This window comes from Phacochoerus africanus, chromosome 2 (genome assembly GCF_016906955.1).
Source record: "Phacochoerus africanus isolate WHEZ1 chromosome 2, ROS_Pafr_v1, whole genome shotgun sequence".
Taxonomy (NCBI): domain Eukaryota; kingdom Metazoa; phylum Chordata; class Mammalia; order Artiodactyla; family Suidae; genus Phacochoerus; species Phacochoerus africanus.
The window spans coordinates 123,832,740-123,851,675 of record NC_062545.1 but is presented as its reverse complement, the minus strand read 5'-3'; the positions used below and the strand labels follow the sequence as shown (position 1 = coordinate 123,851,675).

General features: G+C 37.3%; 1 protein-coding gene across 6 annotated transcripts in view; it reads right to left on the bottom strand.

Moving 5' to 3' along the window:
* ATP8B4 (ATPase phospholipid transporting 8B4 (putative)) overlaps positions 1–18,936 on the bottom strand; it is a 256,893-nt gene that overhangs the window by 5,567 nt on the left and 232,390 nt on the right. For 5 of the 6 annotated variants that reach the window (XM_047766387.1, XM_047766391.1, XM_047766388.1 and 2 more), the window contains 2 exons: positions 11,696–11,941; positions 1,161–1,299 (listed from right to left, as the gene is read on the bottom strand). In XM_047766387.1, the coding sequence (XP_047622343.1) occupies positions 1,161–1,299; positions 11,696–11,941 (385 nt within the window). The remainder of the gene's footprint in view (positions 1–1,160; positions 1,300–11,695; positions 11,942–18,936) is intronic. The other variant, XM_047766390.1, reaches the window with a different exon arrangement.

The window sequence follows — 18,936 nt, the reverse complement described above, 5'->3', positions numbered from 1 at the left end:
CATTGTTTTTCTAGACTGCATATTCCAACCAGTGGATGCAAATCACAGTCTTGCCTGATTGAGCACAAGAAGGTTATCACTTTGTATATCTCTTTTCCACAGTTTTGGAGATGAAGTCAGAAACATATCTGTTACCAACTTAGCTCATACATACTAGAGATTTCAAAAACTCTTAAAAGTCTATTAATGGACCCACTGTGTAAAGCTCAGTGGCCCTTGCTTGGAATCATTTTGAAATGAAGAATATAATGGTAGTGTACTCGGTAGACAGACTAGAGGTATACTCTCTGGAGAATCTCAGGGGTTTAAGGGATTTTAGGAGGTCTTTTACTACTCATCTGCTGTTCTAATCACTTGCAATGTCCCCAACCAATCATTGAGCCACACTTTCTTTAATCACCATTATCATCATCACAGGTAATGTTTATTGAAAAGGTACTATGTATCAAACTACATGCTAAGCATTTTATATACGTTATCTTATTTAACTCTACAAATTTTCTATAAAAGAGGAACCATTAATATCTCTAGTACAGAACTGAAGACATTAAGGCATGAAAAACAAAGGAAAGTTCCCTAAGGTCACACAGATTGTAAGTGGCAGAGATGACACTTAAAACCCTGCCTAACTACAGAGCTTACCCTTTGTGTACTTCTAGACCAATGTCTAGCAATTTTTTAAATTAAAATTAATAAATTTCATAGTATTTCTTTATTTTCTAAATGCAAATAAGTTCCACAGGGGAACTTTGGCAGAGATTTGGTGATAATGTGGCATGAAAGAAAGCCTAGTTTTTCTTCCTCTTCCCTCTATCATACTTGAACTTCACACGTTTTTCAGGAAGCCCTGATCTACAGGTGCTGGGCCTCTGGTTTGCAAAGGGACAATTCACTGTATCTGGATGATTAGGGACCAATAAGCAGCTATTTTGATGATTCTTCTGTGTCATCTGTCCCTACTGTCCCTTCTAGTAGGGAGAGTAGAACCTAATCTTTTGGAGTTCATTTCATATCTGTAAGCCTTCACATATCTGGCTCAATTAATTCCTAGAGACAGAACTACTGGGCATCCCACATCCCACTCCCCAGAAAAATAAATTACAAAGATATGTAAATGACAGCTTGACACTAGGCCACAGCAGTTAGTAGGGCTCACTTACCAACAAATGGAAACTGATTTGGGAAGATGCCAAAGATGCCATTACTGTGCATTGCAAATAAAATGGAGAAGTAAGTGGCAATGCTGCCCCAGATGAAAACATGATTAATGACAGTCCAGTAACTGGTATCCAAGGCTATCTGTAAATAAAGTCAAGTGCAAAGGGGAGGTCATTGAGGATTTAAAAAGCATCATTCCACTGAGTAATGTTTCCTCAGAACTGTTCTGTGGCAAGATGGTTGCACCTGTCAAGTTACCAGCCAACCATGAGCACCCCCATGTTTCTGCACAGCACAGGGGACTTATTTGACATTTCTAGCAGACAACTGACTTTAGGACCTATATCTGCAAGCTGTTATGTCTGTCAAGGCTAAGTCAAAATCAGGAAATAAAATGTTAAATTTTTTAAGTGAGAAATAAGAAAACAGAATGGTTTCTTATTTCAAAGCTACTTTCAAAAGTGCTCTCAAATTTTTTCTTTTGGAAAAATATTTTTCAGAGTTAACAAGTACAGCATTTTAAAATCTGCATATATGAGTTCCCTGGTGGTTCAGTGGGTTAAGGAACTGGCATTGTCACTGTTGTGGCTCAGGTGGCTGCTGTGGTGCAGGCTTGATTCCTGGCCCAGGAACTTCCACAGGCTGTGGGCACAGCCAAAAAATATTTTTAAATGAAAAAAAAAGCTATATGTAGATTTTCATATGACCATTTTGACACAAGTAAAATCTGTTTTTACATCAATATTCTAATTCATTTTGATTATCATTTCTTTTATTCAAATAATAATGAAGAAAAATCCTTAATCCACTTTTCACATAAAATTCAGAAGCTGGTGATTTGGGAGCATGTTCACAAGCCCTTCTCCCTTCCAATAACTAGTTATGGCAAAACAGCTGAAAAAGAGTGATCTGCTATGGGGAATCAAGGAAGCCACCAGTGAATATGAACACTTGAGTTCTCAGAGAAAAAAAAAAGTAGGTTCTAGCATCCTTATTTGCATCTCAGAGGTCTCAAATGGTCCAAGTGAGGGTATGCATTTCTGGCAGAGTCTGGTGAAAGACCATGGATATCCTGCCTAAGGAAGCTCTGCCTACATAGTAAATAGACCCCTCTCTGCACACAGAGACACACTTCCCCTACCAACCTGAAGTTTACCATCCTTTAAAATGATGCCCTATTAAAACAATGCTCACAGCCTTGATGAAACTGCAGGGGTGGTAAAGGGACAGCCTTTTCTTTCCTCAAGATTCCTGAGAATGAACAGAGAGCCCTGCCTTCCATGCTTCAGTAAAGAGATGCTGATGTTCCAGTTCATTTCTTAAGACATTAGACAAAAATCTCCAATTCTGTCTTTCACTGTCTGTCAGGTCATCACCATTAAGAGACACCAATAACCTAACCTGTGAACCTGTGTGAGTATGATTTGGCAACCAATTTAAGAGGTCTCAATTGAAAAAAAAAAACAAAAACAAGAACAAATAGCTTCTATGAGACAGAACTAATGGAAAAGACAGACAAGCACTGTAAGTAACAACAACAAAAAAAGTAATGATATTCTTAAGGAGATGCAATTAGAGCACAGAAAATAAATTCTGGAAGAAAAAAAGCATTGTTTCTGAATTTAAAAATTCAATAGAAAAACTAAGATAGTCACCAATGAGAACTAAATTCATATTCTAAAAAAAATGGAAATAATATCTCCTAATAAAGGGAAAAAACTTGAAGAAATGGAAACCATATGAAACATGGACAGAAAACCTATAGATATCAGATCCATGGGCCCAATATACCAATAATAGAATTGTAAGAAGAGAAAAAGCAAGAGAAGTAGCAATCAAAGAAATAACAGAATAAAACTGCTGTGATAACAAACAGCAAAGGTTTTCAGATTAGGAGGGTACTCATAATCCTACGCAAATTAACGAACAAAATTAGTTATGGTGATGCTTATGAAGTCCAAGGATAAAGAACATAAGCTTTTAGAGAGGATATTATTTTAAGCAAATAGTATTAACCTAATATCAAACTGCTACCCTGAAATTGGAATGTAGTGGGAAATCATTTAAATTCCTAAAGAAAATGCTCTGACTCAAGAATCTTATGCCCATCCAATATATCATTTAAATGTAAAGAAAGAAAGATTTGAACTCAAAAGTATAATATATATGTACCCTTTCTGAAGAAATTACTCAAGGAAATTGTTGCAACCAAATAAAAATTAGAACAAAGACCACAAGACAGTGGAAGACAAAGAACATAAAAATGGTGGTGAACAATGATTCTTAAAAATTTATAGTTGGCTATAAATGAGCAATAATGTATGAGAAAAAACTACTTTTAATTTTAAAAGCAGTTTTTTAGGAGTCAAAACATATGTTAAAGGAGCATTTAATAACATCCTTGAACTAAAATCATTAACATTCAAGAGTTGGGGAGGGCAGTGAGGGCAAGGAGGGATAAGTAAAGTAAAAACAGTCCCCAAATTGTTTAATTTGGAGGTAGATGAGGGAAGGTGCAGAACAGGATAGAGAAACATTTGATCTAGAATATAGTTATTATTTAATTTGGGTATATGAATATGGAAATAGGGATTTAACTGATTTAAAAAATAGGAAGAAATCATTAGTCAGATTGGAATACAATAGTAAAATCAGTAAATTATTCATGACAAATAACATACTTAAAAATCCACAATGTGAGTATGAAAAGGGAACAAAATGGAAATAAAAAAGTAGAATTAAAAGTAATCATAAAATAACATGAAAGGAGCAAGATAAAATGCATGTTATTAAAATAAAATGAGTAGCTTACCTTCCTTATTGAATGAAAAAAACTAATAAAACAAGATCAGAAAGAGATAAAATGAAGGGATAGGCCCAGATTACATATCAGGCAAAGGTAAATTTTTAAAAAGCAAGAAAAGTAAAACTAATATCAAATAACAATCCAGAACCATTACATAGCAAAATAATAATAATAATAATAATATAGCCTTGAATTATATAAGATAAAAATCTCCTTGAAATACAAGAACTTGATAAGAATCTTCATCACAATTGAAAATTGTAACACACTTCTCTCAGTATTTGAAAACATGATGGCAGACGTGATGTTTCTTTGGAAGCCTGTGGCTAACCTTCTGACATCCAGTGTGATCAGAGCCAAGCTGTAAGAAGTGATAATAGCAGTAGTTTTCATCATACAACTGCAGCCATGTGCTTGGGAGTTATGCCTTGCTGTGGTTCTCCCTGGTTCATTTGTCATCATGCAGATTCTAAAGCTACATAACAGCTTTTAATAACCTCTTTTTACATTAAGCAGTGTCTGTTGTATACAACTATCTTTTCTAGAAAGTGACACAACTATATTAATTCAATTTTAAATGCACATACTTTCTGACCCAGCAATGAAAACAGCAAAATACTGTTTTTCATCCATCAGATTGGTAAATGTTAGAGGAATTTTGACCACCACCACCCCAAATTTCATTTCTAGGAGTTTATCTGACAGTAGATAAAATATGTATTAGTATATGAGTTGTAGCATTTCTTCAGTAACAAACACAAAAAAGATATATCCTGAAAGTTCTATTATAAAATTCTTTTGCATCCCTTTAAAAAGATTCATATAGATCTTAAAAATAAATAGTAGGCCTCACAAAATAGTCCTTCAAAATCCAACAGCACATATAAAAGCACTTCAAGACTACAGTAGTTGTATTCCATAAACTTACAGAATAATATAAGCAAAATGAAGAAGCTCAAGAACCATTCCCAGTTACAAGAATAGAAGAATTCATCTGAAGGAACAAACAGAAAATCAACAACTTAACCTACACCTAAAAGAACTGGAAATAGAAGAACAAACAAAAACCTAACATCATCAGAAGGAGGGAAATTATAAAAATCAGAGAGGAAATCAATAAAACAGAGATTCAAAAAATCATTAAATAGAAGAATCATTAAAAACCAAGAAATGGTTGACAGGGTAAACAAAATTGACAAATCCTGGCCAGGCTCACCAAAAAGAGAGAAAGAACTCAAATTACAAAAAAGAAAAGAAAAAGGAGAAAACTCAATGGATACTGCAGAAATAAAAATAAATAAATAAAAGGATACTATGAACAACTATATACCAACAAATTTGACAACCTAGAAATGGACAACATTCTAGAGACATATAGCCTGCCAAAACTGAATCAAGAAGAAATAGATCAATTGAACAGACCAATCACTAGAAATGAAATTAATATGTAATAAAAATATTCCCTACAAACAAAAGTCCAGGACCAGATGGCTTCACAGGCAAATTCTACCAAATATACAAAGAAGAACTTATACTCATCCTTCTTAAATTTTCCAAAAGATTGAAAAAGGAACACTTCCAATTTCCATTCTACAAATCCACCATCACATTAATACCAAAACCAGACAAAGATACTACCAAAAAAGAAAATTATAGGCCAATATGTTTGATGAATATAGATGCAAAAATTCTTAACAAAATTTTAGCCAACCAACTCCAACAACATATGAAAAAGATCGTACACTACAACCAAGTGGCATTCATCTGGGGTTCACAAGAATGGTTCAACATATGCAAATCAATCAACATCATACACCACATTAACAAAAGAAAAGTCACAAACCACATGATCATCTCAATAGATGCAGAAAAAGCATTTGACAAAATCCAATATCCATTCATAATAAATATTCTTACCAAAGTGGGTATAGAGGGAACATACCTTAACATAATCAAAGCCATTTATGACAAACCCACAGCCTATATAATACTCAACAGAGAGAAAGTGAAAGCCTTCCCACTAAAATCTGGACTAAGACAAGGATGTCCAGTCTCACCTCTTTTATTCAACATAGTATTGGAAGTCCTAGCCACAGCAATCAGACAAACAAAATAAATTAAATTATCCAAATTAGAAGAGAAGAGGTAAAATAGTCATCTGTATGTAGATGACATGATACTATATATAGAAAACCCTAAGGACTGCACACAAAAACTACTCGAACTGATAAATGAATTCAGCAAAGTAGCAGGATACAAGATTACATTCAGAAATTGGTGGCATATCTGTATAATAACAATGAAATATTAGCAAAGGAATATAAAAATGCAGTAACTTTTTAAACTGCACCCAAAAAATTAAATACCTATGAATAAACCTGAATAAGGAGGTGAAAAACATATGCTGAGAACTATAAAAAATTAATCAAGGAAATTAAAAAGGATTCAAAGAAGTGGAAAGATATTCCATGCTCCTGGATTGGAAGGTTTATATTGTTAAAAGGCCATACTACCCAAAGCAATCTACAGATTCAGTTCAGTGCCTATCAAATTACACATGACATTTTTTGCAGAACTACAATGAACAATCTAAAAAGGCATTTGGAACCATAAAAGACCCAGAATTACCAAAGCAATCCAGAGGGAAAAAAAACAAGCAGGAGGTATACATCTCCCAGACTTTAGGCAATATTACAAAGCTACAGCAATCAAGACAGTGTGAGAATGGTACCAAACAGACATACAGACCAATGGAACACAATAGAGAACCCAGAAATAAATCCAGACACCCATGGGAAATTAATCTTTGACAAAGGAGGCAAAAATGTAAAGTGGGAATAAGTTTTTTCAGCAAGTGATGCTGGGAAAATTGGACAGCTTAATGTAAATCAATGAAAGTAGAACACACCTTCACGTCATGCACAAAAATAAACTCAAAATGACTTAAAGACTTAAACATAAGACAAGACACCATAAAACTCCTAGTAGTGAACATAGGCAAAACATTCTCTGATATCAACTGTACAAATATTTTCGTAGGTCAACCAAGAAATTAACAGAACATTGTAAATCAATTATAATTAAAAAATTAAAATATAAAAAATATTTAAAATAAAAGCAATACATTTACATTTGATTTATTCAATCTGATAAATATTTATTGCATCTGAAGTCTGAGATTTAGTGAGATTATTTATTGCATGTAAATAGCTATGACTTCTAAGAGACTGTTTACAGGATAGAAAAAGGGATGACTTAAGGCAATTCAAACTATAAAAATTAAGTCCTTGATCAATACTTTCCCCTTAAAATACACATAGAAAAAAAATAGAACAGAAAATAGAGGTCACATTGCTTGTATCCATACAGGTGCAGATTCTAGTGGATTGGAAGGCTTTTGTGAACTGTAATTCAACATCTAATGGTATTGTACACCATTTGCATTTAAAAGGATATAGAAATAAACTCAAAATGCCTGATGAAGGTCAATAGATCATCAAAAATCATCACTATTAGGGGATTAAGATGACGGAATAGTAGGACTGGAGCTCAACTTCTCTCCTAAAAACAACAAAATTTGGAGTTCCCGTCGTGGCACAGTGGTTAACGAATCCGACTAGGAACCATGAGGTTGCAGGTTCAGTCCCTACCCTTGCTCAGTGGGTTAATGATCTGGTGTTGCCGTGAGCTGTGGTGTAGGTTGCAGACGCGGCTCGGATCCCGTGTTGCTGTGGCTTTGGCGTAGGCCTGTGGCTACAGCTCCGATTGGACCCCTAGCCTGGGAACCTCCATATGCTGTGGGAGTGGCCCAATGAAATAGCAAAAAGACAAAAAAAAAAAAACAAAAACAAAAAACAAAATTTACAGCCAAATACTGAGCAATCTTCAGCCAAATGGGCCGGAAACTTTCAAAAAGATATCCTACTACAGAAGACAATGACAAGGCCACAACAAGAGGTAGGAGGGGTGATTACATGATATAGGCAACCCTATACCTCCCAGGTGGGAAGCCCCACAGACTGGAAAGTAAATGTATCACAGAGACTTGTCTACAGAAGTGAGACTTCTGAGCCCCACATAAAACCCCCAAACGTGAGGATCTGGCACTGGGAGAAATAGCCCCAGAGTATCTGGCATTGAAAGTCAGTGGGGCTTGTGCACAGAAGCTCCATGGAACTGGGGGAAATGGAGACACCATTCTTAAAAGGTGCACACAGACTTTCACGTGCACTGGGTCCCAGGGCAAAGCAAGGTCTCCATAGGAATCTGAATCAAACCTGACTGCAGTTCTTGGAGGACATCCTGGGAAAACAGGGGTGCATGTGGCTTGTGGTGGGGGAAGGACATTGGAAGCAAAGCTCTTGGGAATATTCAGCAGAATGCCTTTCTCTGGAGGTGGCCATTTTGGGAAAATCTGGCCCCATCCATCAGTCAGTGCTGAGAAGCCCCAGGGCAAACAACAACCCAGGTGGGATCACAGCCCTGCCCCTCAGTAAACAGGCTGCCTAAAGACACCCCAGGCACACAGCTGCCTCTAATCCCATCCAGAGACTAAGCCCCACCCACCAGAGGGATTAGAAGCAGCTCCACCTACCAGGGGGCAGGCATTAGTCCCTCCCATCAGGAAGCCTACAGCAAGACCCCTTACCAACTTCAGCCACAGGGGGGCAGACACCAGAAGTAAGAGAGGCTACAACTCTATTATCGGTCAAAAGGTCACCACACCAAAAACCTATAAAAACGAAAAGACAGAGAACTATAACTCAGATGAGGGAGAAAGAAAAAAACCCAGAAAATCAGCTAAGTCATCAGGAGAGTCTCAGCCTCCAGGAAAAACACTTTAGACTGTTGATGCTGAAGATGGTGCAAGACGTTGGAAATAAACTGGAGGCAAAGATGGATAACTTACAGGAAACACTGAGCAAAGAGATACAAGATATAGAACTTAAACAAGAAGAGTACTGTATTGCAAAATACAATAACGGAAATAAAAAACTCATTCGAGGCAACCAACAGCAGAATACAGGAGGCAGAAGAGCGAATAAGCAAGGAGGAGGACAGATAAGTGGAAATCACAGATGTGGGACAGAAAAGAGAAAAAAAGATTGAAAACAAATGAAGAGAGTCTCAGAGAACTCTGGGACAATGTTAAACACACCAACATCCATATTATAGGGGTGCCAGAAGGAGAAGAGAGAGAGAAGGGGACAGAAAAAATATGCCAAGAGATAATAGCCAAAAACTTCGCTAACATGGGAGAGGAACCACTCACTCAAATCCAGGAAGTGCAACGAGTACCATATAAAATAAACCCAAGGAGGAATACCCGGAGACACATACTAATCAAACTGACCAAAATTAAAGACAAAGAGAAAACACCGAAAGCAGCAAGGGAAAAGAAACGAAAACATACAAGGGAACCCCAATAAGGTTATCAGCAGATTTTTCAACAGAAACTCTGCAGGCCAGAAGGGAGTGGCAGGATATACTTAACATGATGAAAGGAAAAAAACCTCCAACCAAGATTACTTTACCCAGCAAGGCTCTCGTTCACATTTGAAGGAGAAATCAAAAGCTTCACAGGTAAGCAAAAGCTTAAAGAATTCAGCAACACTAAACCAGCTTTACAACAAATATTAGAGGAACTTCTCTAGGCAGAAAAGAAAAGGGTCACAACCAGAAACAAAAATACCACAAATGACAAGGTTTACCAGTAAAAGTATATATACAGTAAAGATATCGTGAGGAGTGTACAAATGCAAGACACTGGAGACGTACTTGCAATTAAGAGACCAACAACTTAAAACAATGTTGTATATATATTGGACTCTTATATCAAATCTTCAGGGTAAATGCAAACCAAAAATCTACAACTGATACACACACAAATAAGAAAAATCAACTCGAATACAAGAGTAAAGATAGTCATCAAACCACAAGAGGAGAGAACAAGAGAAGAAGGGAATTAAAAAGAGCAACAAAAATCATCACTACTAGATGGGAATGTAAATTAGTACAGCCACTATGGAAAACAGTATGGAGACTCCTCAAAAAACTAAAAATAGAGCTGTCATATAATCCAGCAGTCCCACTTCTGGGCATATATCTGGACAAAACTATTATTTGAAAAGATACATGTACCCCAGTGTTCATAGCAGCACTATTAACAATGGCCAGCACATGGAAACAACCTAAATATCCAGTGGTAGACAAATGGATTAAAAAGATGTAGTACATATATACAATGGAATACTACTCAGTCATAAAAAAAGAATGAAACAATGCCTTTTGCAGCAACATGGATGGACCTAGAGATTGTCATAATAATTAAGTCAGAAAGAGAAAGATGAATACCATATGATATCACATATATATGGAATCTGAAATATGACACAAATGAACTGATATATGAAACAGAAACAGACTCATAGAGATCAGCCTTGTGGTTGCCAAGAAGGGATAAAGAGGAAGAATGGGAGTATGGTATTAGCAGATATAAACCATTATTTATAGAATGGATTAACAACAAAGTCCGACTCTATAGTACAGGGAACTATATTCAATATCCTATAATAAACCATAATGGAAAAGAATATGAAAAAATATTCTTACATATATATATATGAATCACTTTCCTGGACACCAGAAACGCAACATTGTAAATCAACTATACTTCAACAAAATAAATTCTAAAAAAATCATTCCTACCAAAAAAACTTTTTTAAGATTTGAGTTGCAAATGTACCACAGACATAACTTTGAACCTGTTAAATAATTCCATAGAAATGTATTGCCAAATAAATATTATATCTTACTTCAAAACCTGGAAGTTACTAAACTTACAGAAATCATGGGAGGGTTTCTCTTTTCATTAGAAAAATTTTCTTCCAAGAAGAAAACACAAGGAGGAAGTAATAGTATAATCATTTCCCTACTTGATGCACAGTCCCAAGAAGTGATTCATTGTGAGATTTCTTTTCACATGCAGGTTATAGACACTCAATGCTAATCCTCTACATTCATAAATTTATGTTAAAACTTCCTGTTTTCTTTTTTTTTTTGTCTTTTTGCTATTTCTTTGGGCCGCTCCCACTGCATATGGAGGTTCCCAGGCTAGGGGTCGAATCGGAGCTGTAGCCACCGGCCTACGCCAGAGCCACAGCAACGCGGGATCTGAGCCGCATCTGCAATCTACACCACAGCTCACGGCAATGCCAGATCGTTAACCCACTGAGCAAGGGCAGGGACCGAACCCACAACCTCATGGTTCCTAGTCGGATTCGTTAACCACTGCGCCACGGTGGGAACTCCACTTCCTGTTTTCAAAACAAAAAATTGATAAAGAAAGGAGTTCCCATTGTGGCTCAGTGGAAACAAATCTGTCCTACTATCCATAAGAATGCAGGTTCGATTCCTGGCCTTGCTCAGTGGGTTAAGAATCTGGCGTTGCCATGAGCTGTGATGTAGGCCACAGACGTGGCTTGGATCTGGCATTGCTGTGGCTGTAGTGTAGGCCAGCAGCTACAGCTCCGATTCGACCTCCTAGCCTGGGAACCTCCATATGCCTTAAAAAAGCAAAGTCAAACAAACAAAAAAACTTCCTGTTTTCATCTCAAAATGTATAGTTAAAAAGAAAACCCCAGTATTCCTTTAAGATTACTATCAATTATGAAACAGAATTTTAAAAGGTGTAATGCCATCATGTTAAGAGACTTTCAGCAGTAGGGTTACCTGCACACTGACCACAATGACCAAAGATGTGGCCATGGTAACTGCAAAAGACTGGTAGTCTGCAATGTACTGTCCATCTTCTCCAGCTGCATTATAAAAGGCCCCATAGGGGATGAAGAAAAGGGCTAATGAGGTGTAGATTCCATGTGCCACACAGATGAAAAATTTACACTTGTTAAAAAGTAAATTCTGCTGTCCAGGTTTGTAGAGCTGGGGATAATCCATGCTGTTCTGGTCACTGACATCCTGTAAATAGAGAGTTACTTGAGTGAAGGCAGCTTGAGGAGAAGTTAGAGAAGCCTTGAATTTCCTATCTCCAGAAAGAGCACGATGATATCTAAGGATGCCCCAATATATACTACTCATTATATTGTTTTCATTCCTACAGAAACCCAGAGGATGAGAAAATGATCCCTATTTTATATTGGAGGAACTTGAGTCTCCAAGAGAGATTCTCTTAGAGGCCACAGCTCTTATAGTAGAACCAGAGCTTGATTGCATCCAGCTTTTGCTTCAAGTTGAAGTTTCTTTCCTATACTCTCCTGCAGCTGTACTCATGCTCCTAGAATTCTAGTGCATCCTGTGCAGCCAGTGGACCTGGGTGGAGTGGGGGTGAAGGGTGAACTGCCAAAGCAGCAAGTGGTAATGACCAGGGGAGGTCAGCAGAGAGTTGAATAGGCCAACTTGAGTTCCCAACTTTGGAGGCAGGGTGAGCAGCAGGCAAACAGGGAAAGAGAGAAATTGTATGTGAGATCCAGGTGGAAGGGAGCTGAGTGTTCTACCCAGGGAAGATTCCAATGGCAGTTACCAGGTGATCAGGACAAATAATTTGGACAGAATGAAAAGGCATTATGTTTGGCCCCAATGGAGTCCTAGGAGAAATTAGAGTAGTGCTTCCCAAATTTAATGTGCATACTAATAACCTGGGGAACAGATTAAATTTCAGCAGCCTTAGGATGGGGCCTGACCCTCTGTACTTCCAACCAGTCCAAAGTAATGCTGAGGACCACACTGTGAGCACCACAGCCAAACACCAAAATCAAAAAGTATGGCAAGGACTGACCACTGGTGACATCATAGGACCATGGTGAGGTGAAGCCGCTGAAGAGGGAGGGACACAAGCAAGAACTCTGGAAGCAGGCCAACTTCCACTTCCTGACTGTGGGTTGGCTCAGGCCTTGCAAATGAGGTCCTGTGAAGAACACTGACATAGTCTCCTCTGGAAGTCCTGTTTTGAGATGCTTCTTTCCCCAGTTTGGTTACTGATAAGTTATATGCACAGACTTTGAAGCCGGACAACCCTGAGTTCAAACCCCAGCCCCACTGCTTAGGAGGAATGCAGCCTCAGGCCTCTCAGTTAACCTGAGTCTTGGTTTCCTCAACTCCAGAAATGCAAACAACAATGTCTCCCCCAGGACCACTGTCATGATTAAAAGGGTATGTATTCAGCAGAGTTCTTGCCGTAGTGGTTGCCATTAAAGACATGTGAATAGCCAATAGGCACATGAAAAGATGCTAATTATTAGAGAAATGCAAATTAAAACTACAGTGAGCTACCACCTCACACCAGTCGGAATGGTCATAATTAACTAGTCTACAAATAACGAATGCTGGAGAGCATGTCAGAAAAAAGGGAACCCTTCCTCACTATTGGTGGAAATGTCATTTGGTACAACAACTATGGAAAACTGTAGGGATGTTCCATAGAAAACTAAATATAGAATTACCATATGAAATTGACACAACACTGCAAATCAACTATAATAAAAAAAGATGCTTCTATAAATAACAAAATATTGATGATAGTAATAACAACAGTAATAGTCTTTCAACCTCAGAGTTCAGTGGTCTCTAGTGTTATGTTAAGTTCTGTCACTCACTGGCCATGTGACTTTGGAAAGTGACCTGAACTTTTGAGTTTTGGTTTTCTCCTTATAAGATGAGCAGACTCACAGATGGTCATTGAGGCCTCCCAGTATAGCATCCCATGATCTGGTGGTGATCAGTTGAAGGTTGATAAAACAGGAAAGGGGAGAGATAGACACTCAACTTTATGGAAATAAGGGCCTTATTATTTATACAGTTGACCCTTGAACAAACTGGGTTTGAAGTGAGTGGGTCTACTTATACATGGAATTTTTCAATAAATATATACTACATGTGGTTTGGTTGAAACCACAGATGCAGAACCATGAATATAGAAGGCCAACTATACAGTTATAGGAGGTTTTTTGACTTCATGGGGGTGGGGAAGGACCTCTAGCCCTTGCGTTGTTTTTAGGGTCAACTGCATTTTTTTTTCTCTATATCTCTTATCCATTGATGAATCCTTAGGTTGTTTTCATATCTTATTTGTTATAATTAATGTTGAAATGAACATAGGAGTGTACATATATTTTCAAATTAATGTTTTTGCTTTCTTCAAATAAATACCCAAAAGTAGAATTGCTGGATCACTTGGTAGTTCTATTTTTAACTTCTGAGAAACTTCTGTTCATATTTTCTTAATCATGATTAAATCTTGGTAGGTTATATGTTTTAAAGCATTGATCCATTTCTTGAAGTTGTCCAATTTGTTGCTGTATAACTGTCCATATTAGTCTCTTATGATCCGTTGTGTGGTATCAGTTGTAATAGCTCTTTTATTTCTGATTTTATTTATTTGAGCCCTCACTCTTCATTTCTTGCTGAGTCTGGCTAAAGTTTTATCAATTTTGTTTGTCGTTTCAAGGAACCAGCTCTTAGTTTCATTGATATTCTCTATTGTCTTAGTCTCTATTTCATTTATTTCTGCTCTTTGTTATTTCCTCTCTTTTACTAATTTGGGGCTTTGTTTGTTTTTCTTTTTTAGTTCCCTAAGGTGTAAATGTGACTTATTTAAGATTTGTTTCTTGAGGTAGGCATTTATTGCTCTGAACTTCCTTCTTAGAACTACTTTTACTGCATCCCACAAATGTTTGTATGTTATATTTCCATTTTAATTTCTCTCAAGGTATTTTTAATTTCTCTTTTGATTTCTTTTTTGACCCATTGGTTGTTCAGTAGCATGTTGTTTAATCTCCAGATATTTCTGAATTTTTGAGTTTTCTTCATATAATTAATTTCTTTTTTTAAAGCATTCTGGTTAAAAAAGATACCTGTTATAATTTCAATCTTCTTAAATTTATTAAGACCTTTTTGTGGCTTAACATATGTTCTGTCCTTTAAAATGTTCCATATGCACTTGAGAAGAATTTGCATTCTTTTGCTTTTGGAGGAAATATTTTATATATATATATATATGCACACAAACATATACACACACACACACATATACACATTAGGTCCATCTGATGAAACATGTCATTTACAGCCAATGTTTCCTTATTTAACATTCTGTCAAATGTTCTATTCATTGACATAAGTGAGGTATTAAAGTCCCTCACTATTAATTTGTTGCTCTTTCTTTCTCCCTTTAGGTTTGTTAATATCTGTCTTGTATATTTAGTGCTCCTATGTTAGATGTGTAAATATTTACAATGTTATATTCTATTGTTGGATTTATTCCTTTATCATTATGCCATGTCCATCTTCATCTCTTATTAGCCTTTGTTTTAAAGTCCATTTTGTCTGATATACATAAGCTACTCCAGCTTTCTTTTGGTTTCCACTTCCATGGAATATCTTTTTCCATCCCCTCGTTTTCAACCTCTGTCTTTGCATCTAAAATGAGTATCTTGTGGGCAGCATATAAGTGTGTCTTGCTGGTTTTTTAAAAATCTATTCAATCACTCTATGTGTTTTGATTAGAGAATTTTTTATTTACATTTAAAGTAATTATTGATAGGTATGTACTTATTGCCATTTTCCTAACTGTTTTCTGGCTGTTTTTGTAATTTCTTTTTGTTTCTTTCTCCTTCTCTTGCTCTCTTCCTTTGTGGTTTGATGACTTTCTTTATTGATACGCTTGTAACTCTTCATCTTCTGTGTATTTACTACAGGTTTTTGCTTTGTGATTATATGAGGCTGACATATAATAACATATATACAACAGTCTATTTAAGTTGATAACTGCTTAAGTTTGACCCACTCTAAAGCTCAACATTTTTACTCTCCCTCCACATTTTATGTTTTTGATATTACATTTTACATCTTTTTATCTTGTGTACTTCTTAACAAATTATCACAGTCATGGTTATCTTTACTACTTTTGTCTTTTTATATTCATACTAGCTTTATAAGTGATTAATCTACTGCCTTTACTATAGCAGTTGATCCTTGAACAACACAGATGTTAGGGGTGCCAGTGGCCACAGAGTCAAAAATCTGCATGTAACTTTATAATTGGCCCTCCATATTCATGTTTCTATATCCATGGATTCAACCAACTGTGGATTGTGGATCTACATAGTTCCAAACCATATTGTTCAAGGGTTACATATATTTACCTTTTGAGTGAGATTTATTCGTTCACATATTTTCTTGTTACTAATTAGCACCCTTCTGTCCAGGTTAAAGAAACCTCTTTAACATTTCTTATAAGGTTGGCTTAGTATTGGTGAGCTCCTCTATTTTTTGTTTATCTGGAAAACTATCTCTCCTTCACTTCTGAGTGATAATCTTGCCAGGTAGGGTATTCTTGGTTACAAATTTTACCTTTAAACTTTAAATTTATCATGCCACTCTCATTTGTCATGCCAAGTTTCTGTTGAAAGTCTTAAAGGAGTTCCCTTCTATATAACAAGTTTTTTTCTCACTGCTTTTAATATTCTCTCTTCATCCTTAATTTTTGACACTTTAATTATAAAGTATATTGTTTGGGTCCCTCTGGATTCATCTTATTTGGAACTTTCTGAGCTTCCTGGGTCTAAATGTCTACTTACTCCCAGGTTGGGGGAAATTTTCAGTCATTATTTCCTACAAATATAATTTCTTCCCCTTCTCTCTCTCTTCTCCTTCTGGGGCCCATATAATGTGAATGTTAGCCTATCTGATGTTGTCCTATAAGTTCCTTAAGCTGTCTTTACTTTTTTTCATTTTGCTGCTCTGATTGATGGGGTAAGCTTCACTGCCTTGTCTTCAAGTTGACTGATTTTTTCTACAGCTTCATCTAGTCTGCTATTTTCCAGTTATTGTGTTCTTCAGATCTATGACTTCTACTTGGTACTTTCTTATATTTTTCATCTTTTTGTTGAAGTTCTTATTGTGTGCATCCATTCCTCTCCCTGATTCAGTGAGCATTTTTAAGATCATTGCTTTAAACTATTTATTAAGTAAATTACTTACTTCCATTTCATTAAGGTTTTTTTCTGAGGCTTTATCATATTCTTTCATTTGGAACATATTCCCATGTTTCTTCATTTTGTTTGAATCTCTGTGTTGGTTTCCGTACAGTTGATAAAACAACCACTCCTCCTAGTCTCAAAGGAGTGGCCTCATGTGGGAGATAAACCTTATTGTTCAGCCCTGCCCCAGCTCTTTGTTGTCTCTCAAACATTAATGCTGTTCAAGCAGTGTATTATATTTTATAGCTCCTAGTAGTTGAGAATGTGCCAAGACCCATCTGTGTCCCTATGGATTGGATTTCAACACCTAGATTCAGGCTGATAGGAATCCAGACACTCAAGGTGCGGCTATTTAAAATATGGAAGTATATACAGTCCCATGGGACTGCAAGCATAAGCCCCATTGGCCACCAATCTAGGGGTGTTCCCTGTATAGCAGTCACAAAACTCACAAAACTCAGGGCTCTAGATAAACATTTAAACTCTTTTCTTGAATATAGCAGAAAGCTGGTGCTAGGCACAGGGAGCACACCAAGATGACAGTTTCAGAAGTCACTAGGAGTGTGCCAGACCTGAAGCCTGCCACTCAGACTAACTATCCAGGACAAGCAAAGACAGCCTCTTCACACAAAGACAGGGGCTATGTTTCATCTTGCTGTCTATGCAGTGCTATAGGTATGGTAGCCTCCCAAGAATCAGCTCTCCATTTGCCATAGTTCTGTGGGACCCAGGAATGCAAGCCCTCAGCCACAAGAGCCAGGTGATCAAGTGGTATCCCCTGGGCAGCAGCTTCAAGAACCAGGACAGACACATGTAAAGCTCCTCTCCAGGAAACACTGGAGCTCTAGGGTGTGGCAGAGGGAAAACATGAAGACAGTGCTCACCCTTTGAGTCTCTGCAAAGGATTATAGTCAGCCTCTAGATGCATGTTTAATTAGATGCTTGCCCCTCAGGTTTCAGCCATAATGATTAGCTAATAGGCCTTCTTCACAAAAAAGACTGAGCTCCTGAGTCTGTTGCCTCTCGCTCTGCCCTAGTTGTGACAGCTATTTAAGAACCCTTTCTCTGCTAGTTAGTCCTTTGGGGCCTACACAGACATGTAAGAGCTCCCTTTTAGGAGTATTGCAAAGGGAGAGTATAAGGATTCCTCCCACCAGTCTCTGTACCCAGTGTTCCCCTGGGCTCCTAGACATATGTGTCAAATGAGATACCTGCCCTTCAGTCTGATGCTTTAATCTAAGCAATGAGGCTCCATCACCGCTCCATTACTGAGCATGATCTGCTGCCTCTGAATTGGGCCCAGCAGTAGGTGAGTCTGAGCACACAGGCCAATTGAGAACGACTTAGATCACTTCCATCTTGTGGGTCTTGGGACATAAGCCTCATTGGTTTGGGGCGGGGAACTTGTCTCTCAGGTGCAGGTATTAAAAGTTATGATACCCAATGTGGGGTGCAAACTCTTCACTCCTCAGGGAGAAGCTCCATGTTGCCACTCAGAGTGCAAGGCAGGGTGGGGGAGGGGGGTAGGAGTGTGTGGGAGTGGGGATCATGATGAGATTGTGTCCTGGCCTCTCCCACTCACTTCGATGTGGTTTTCTTCTAGTTTTCACGATGGGTAGCCTTCACTCAGCTAGCCTTTAGGTTTTTTAAAGAGGAAATTGCCCCATATTTAGCTGTAGATTCTGTATCCATGGAAGGAGGTAAGTTCAGGATTTTACTATGTCATCATCTTGAACTCTCCCCTTATTACCTTTTTTTTTAATTGCACAATAACCATATTTTCTCAGATATCACTTTGTTTTTGATGTTTTATTGCATATTCTGAGCATCTACAAAGCACCAAGTAAAGGAGCGCTTGTAAACATGGGCACTTGGAAATGAATGTGCTTATCCTTTACACCTTGGTCTTTAAGAGTTCATTACTTTTTGTAGAATTCCACAAACTATGTTGTTCATAAACTGCCCTTTTCACATATA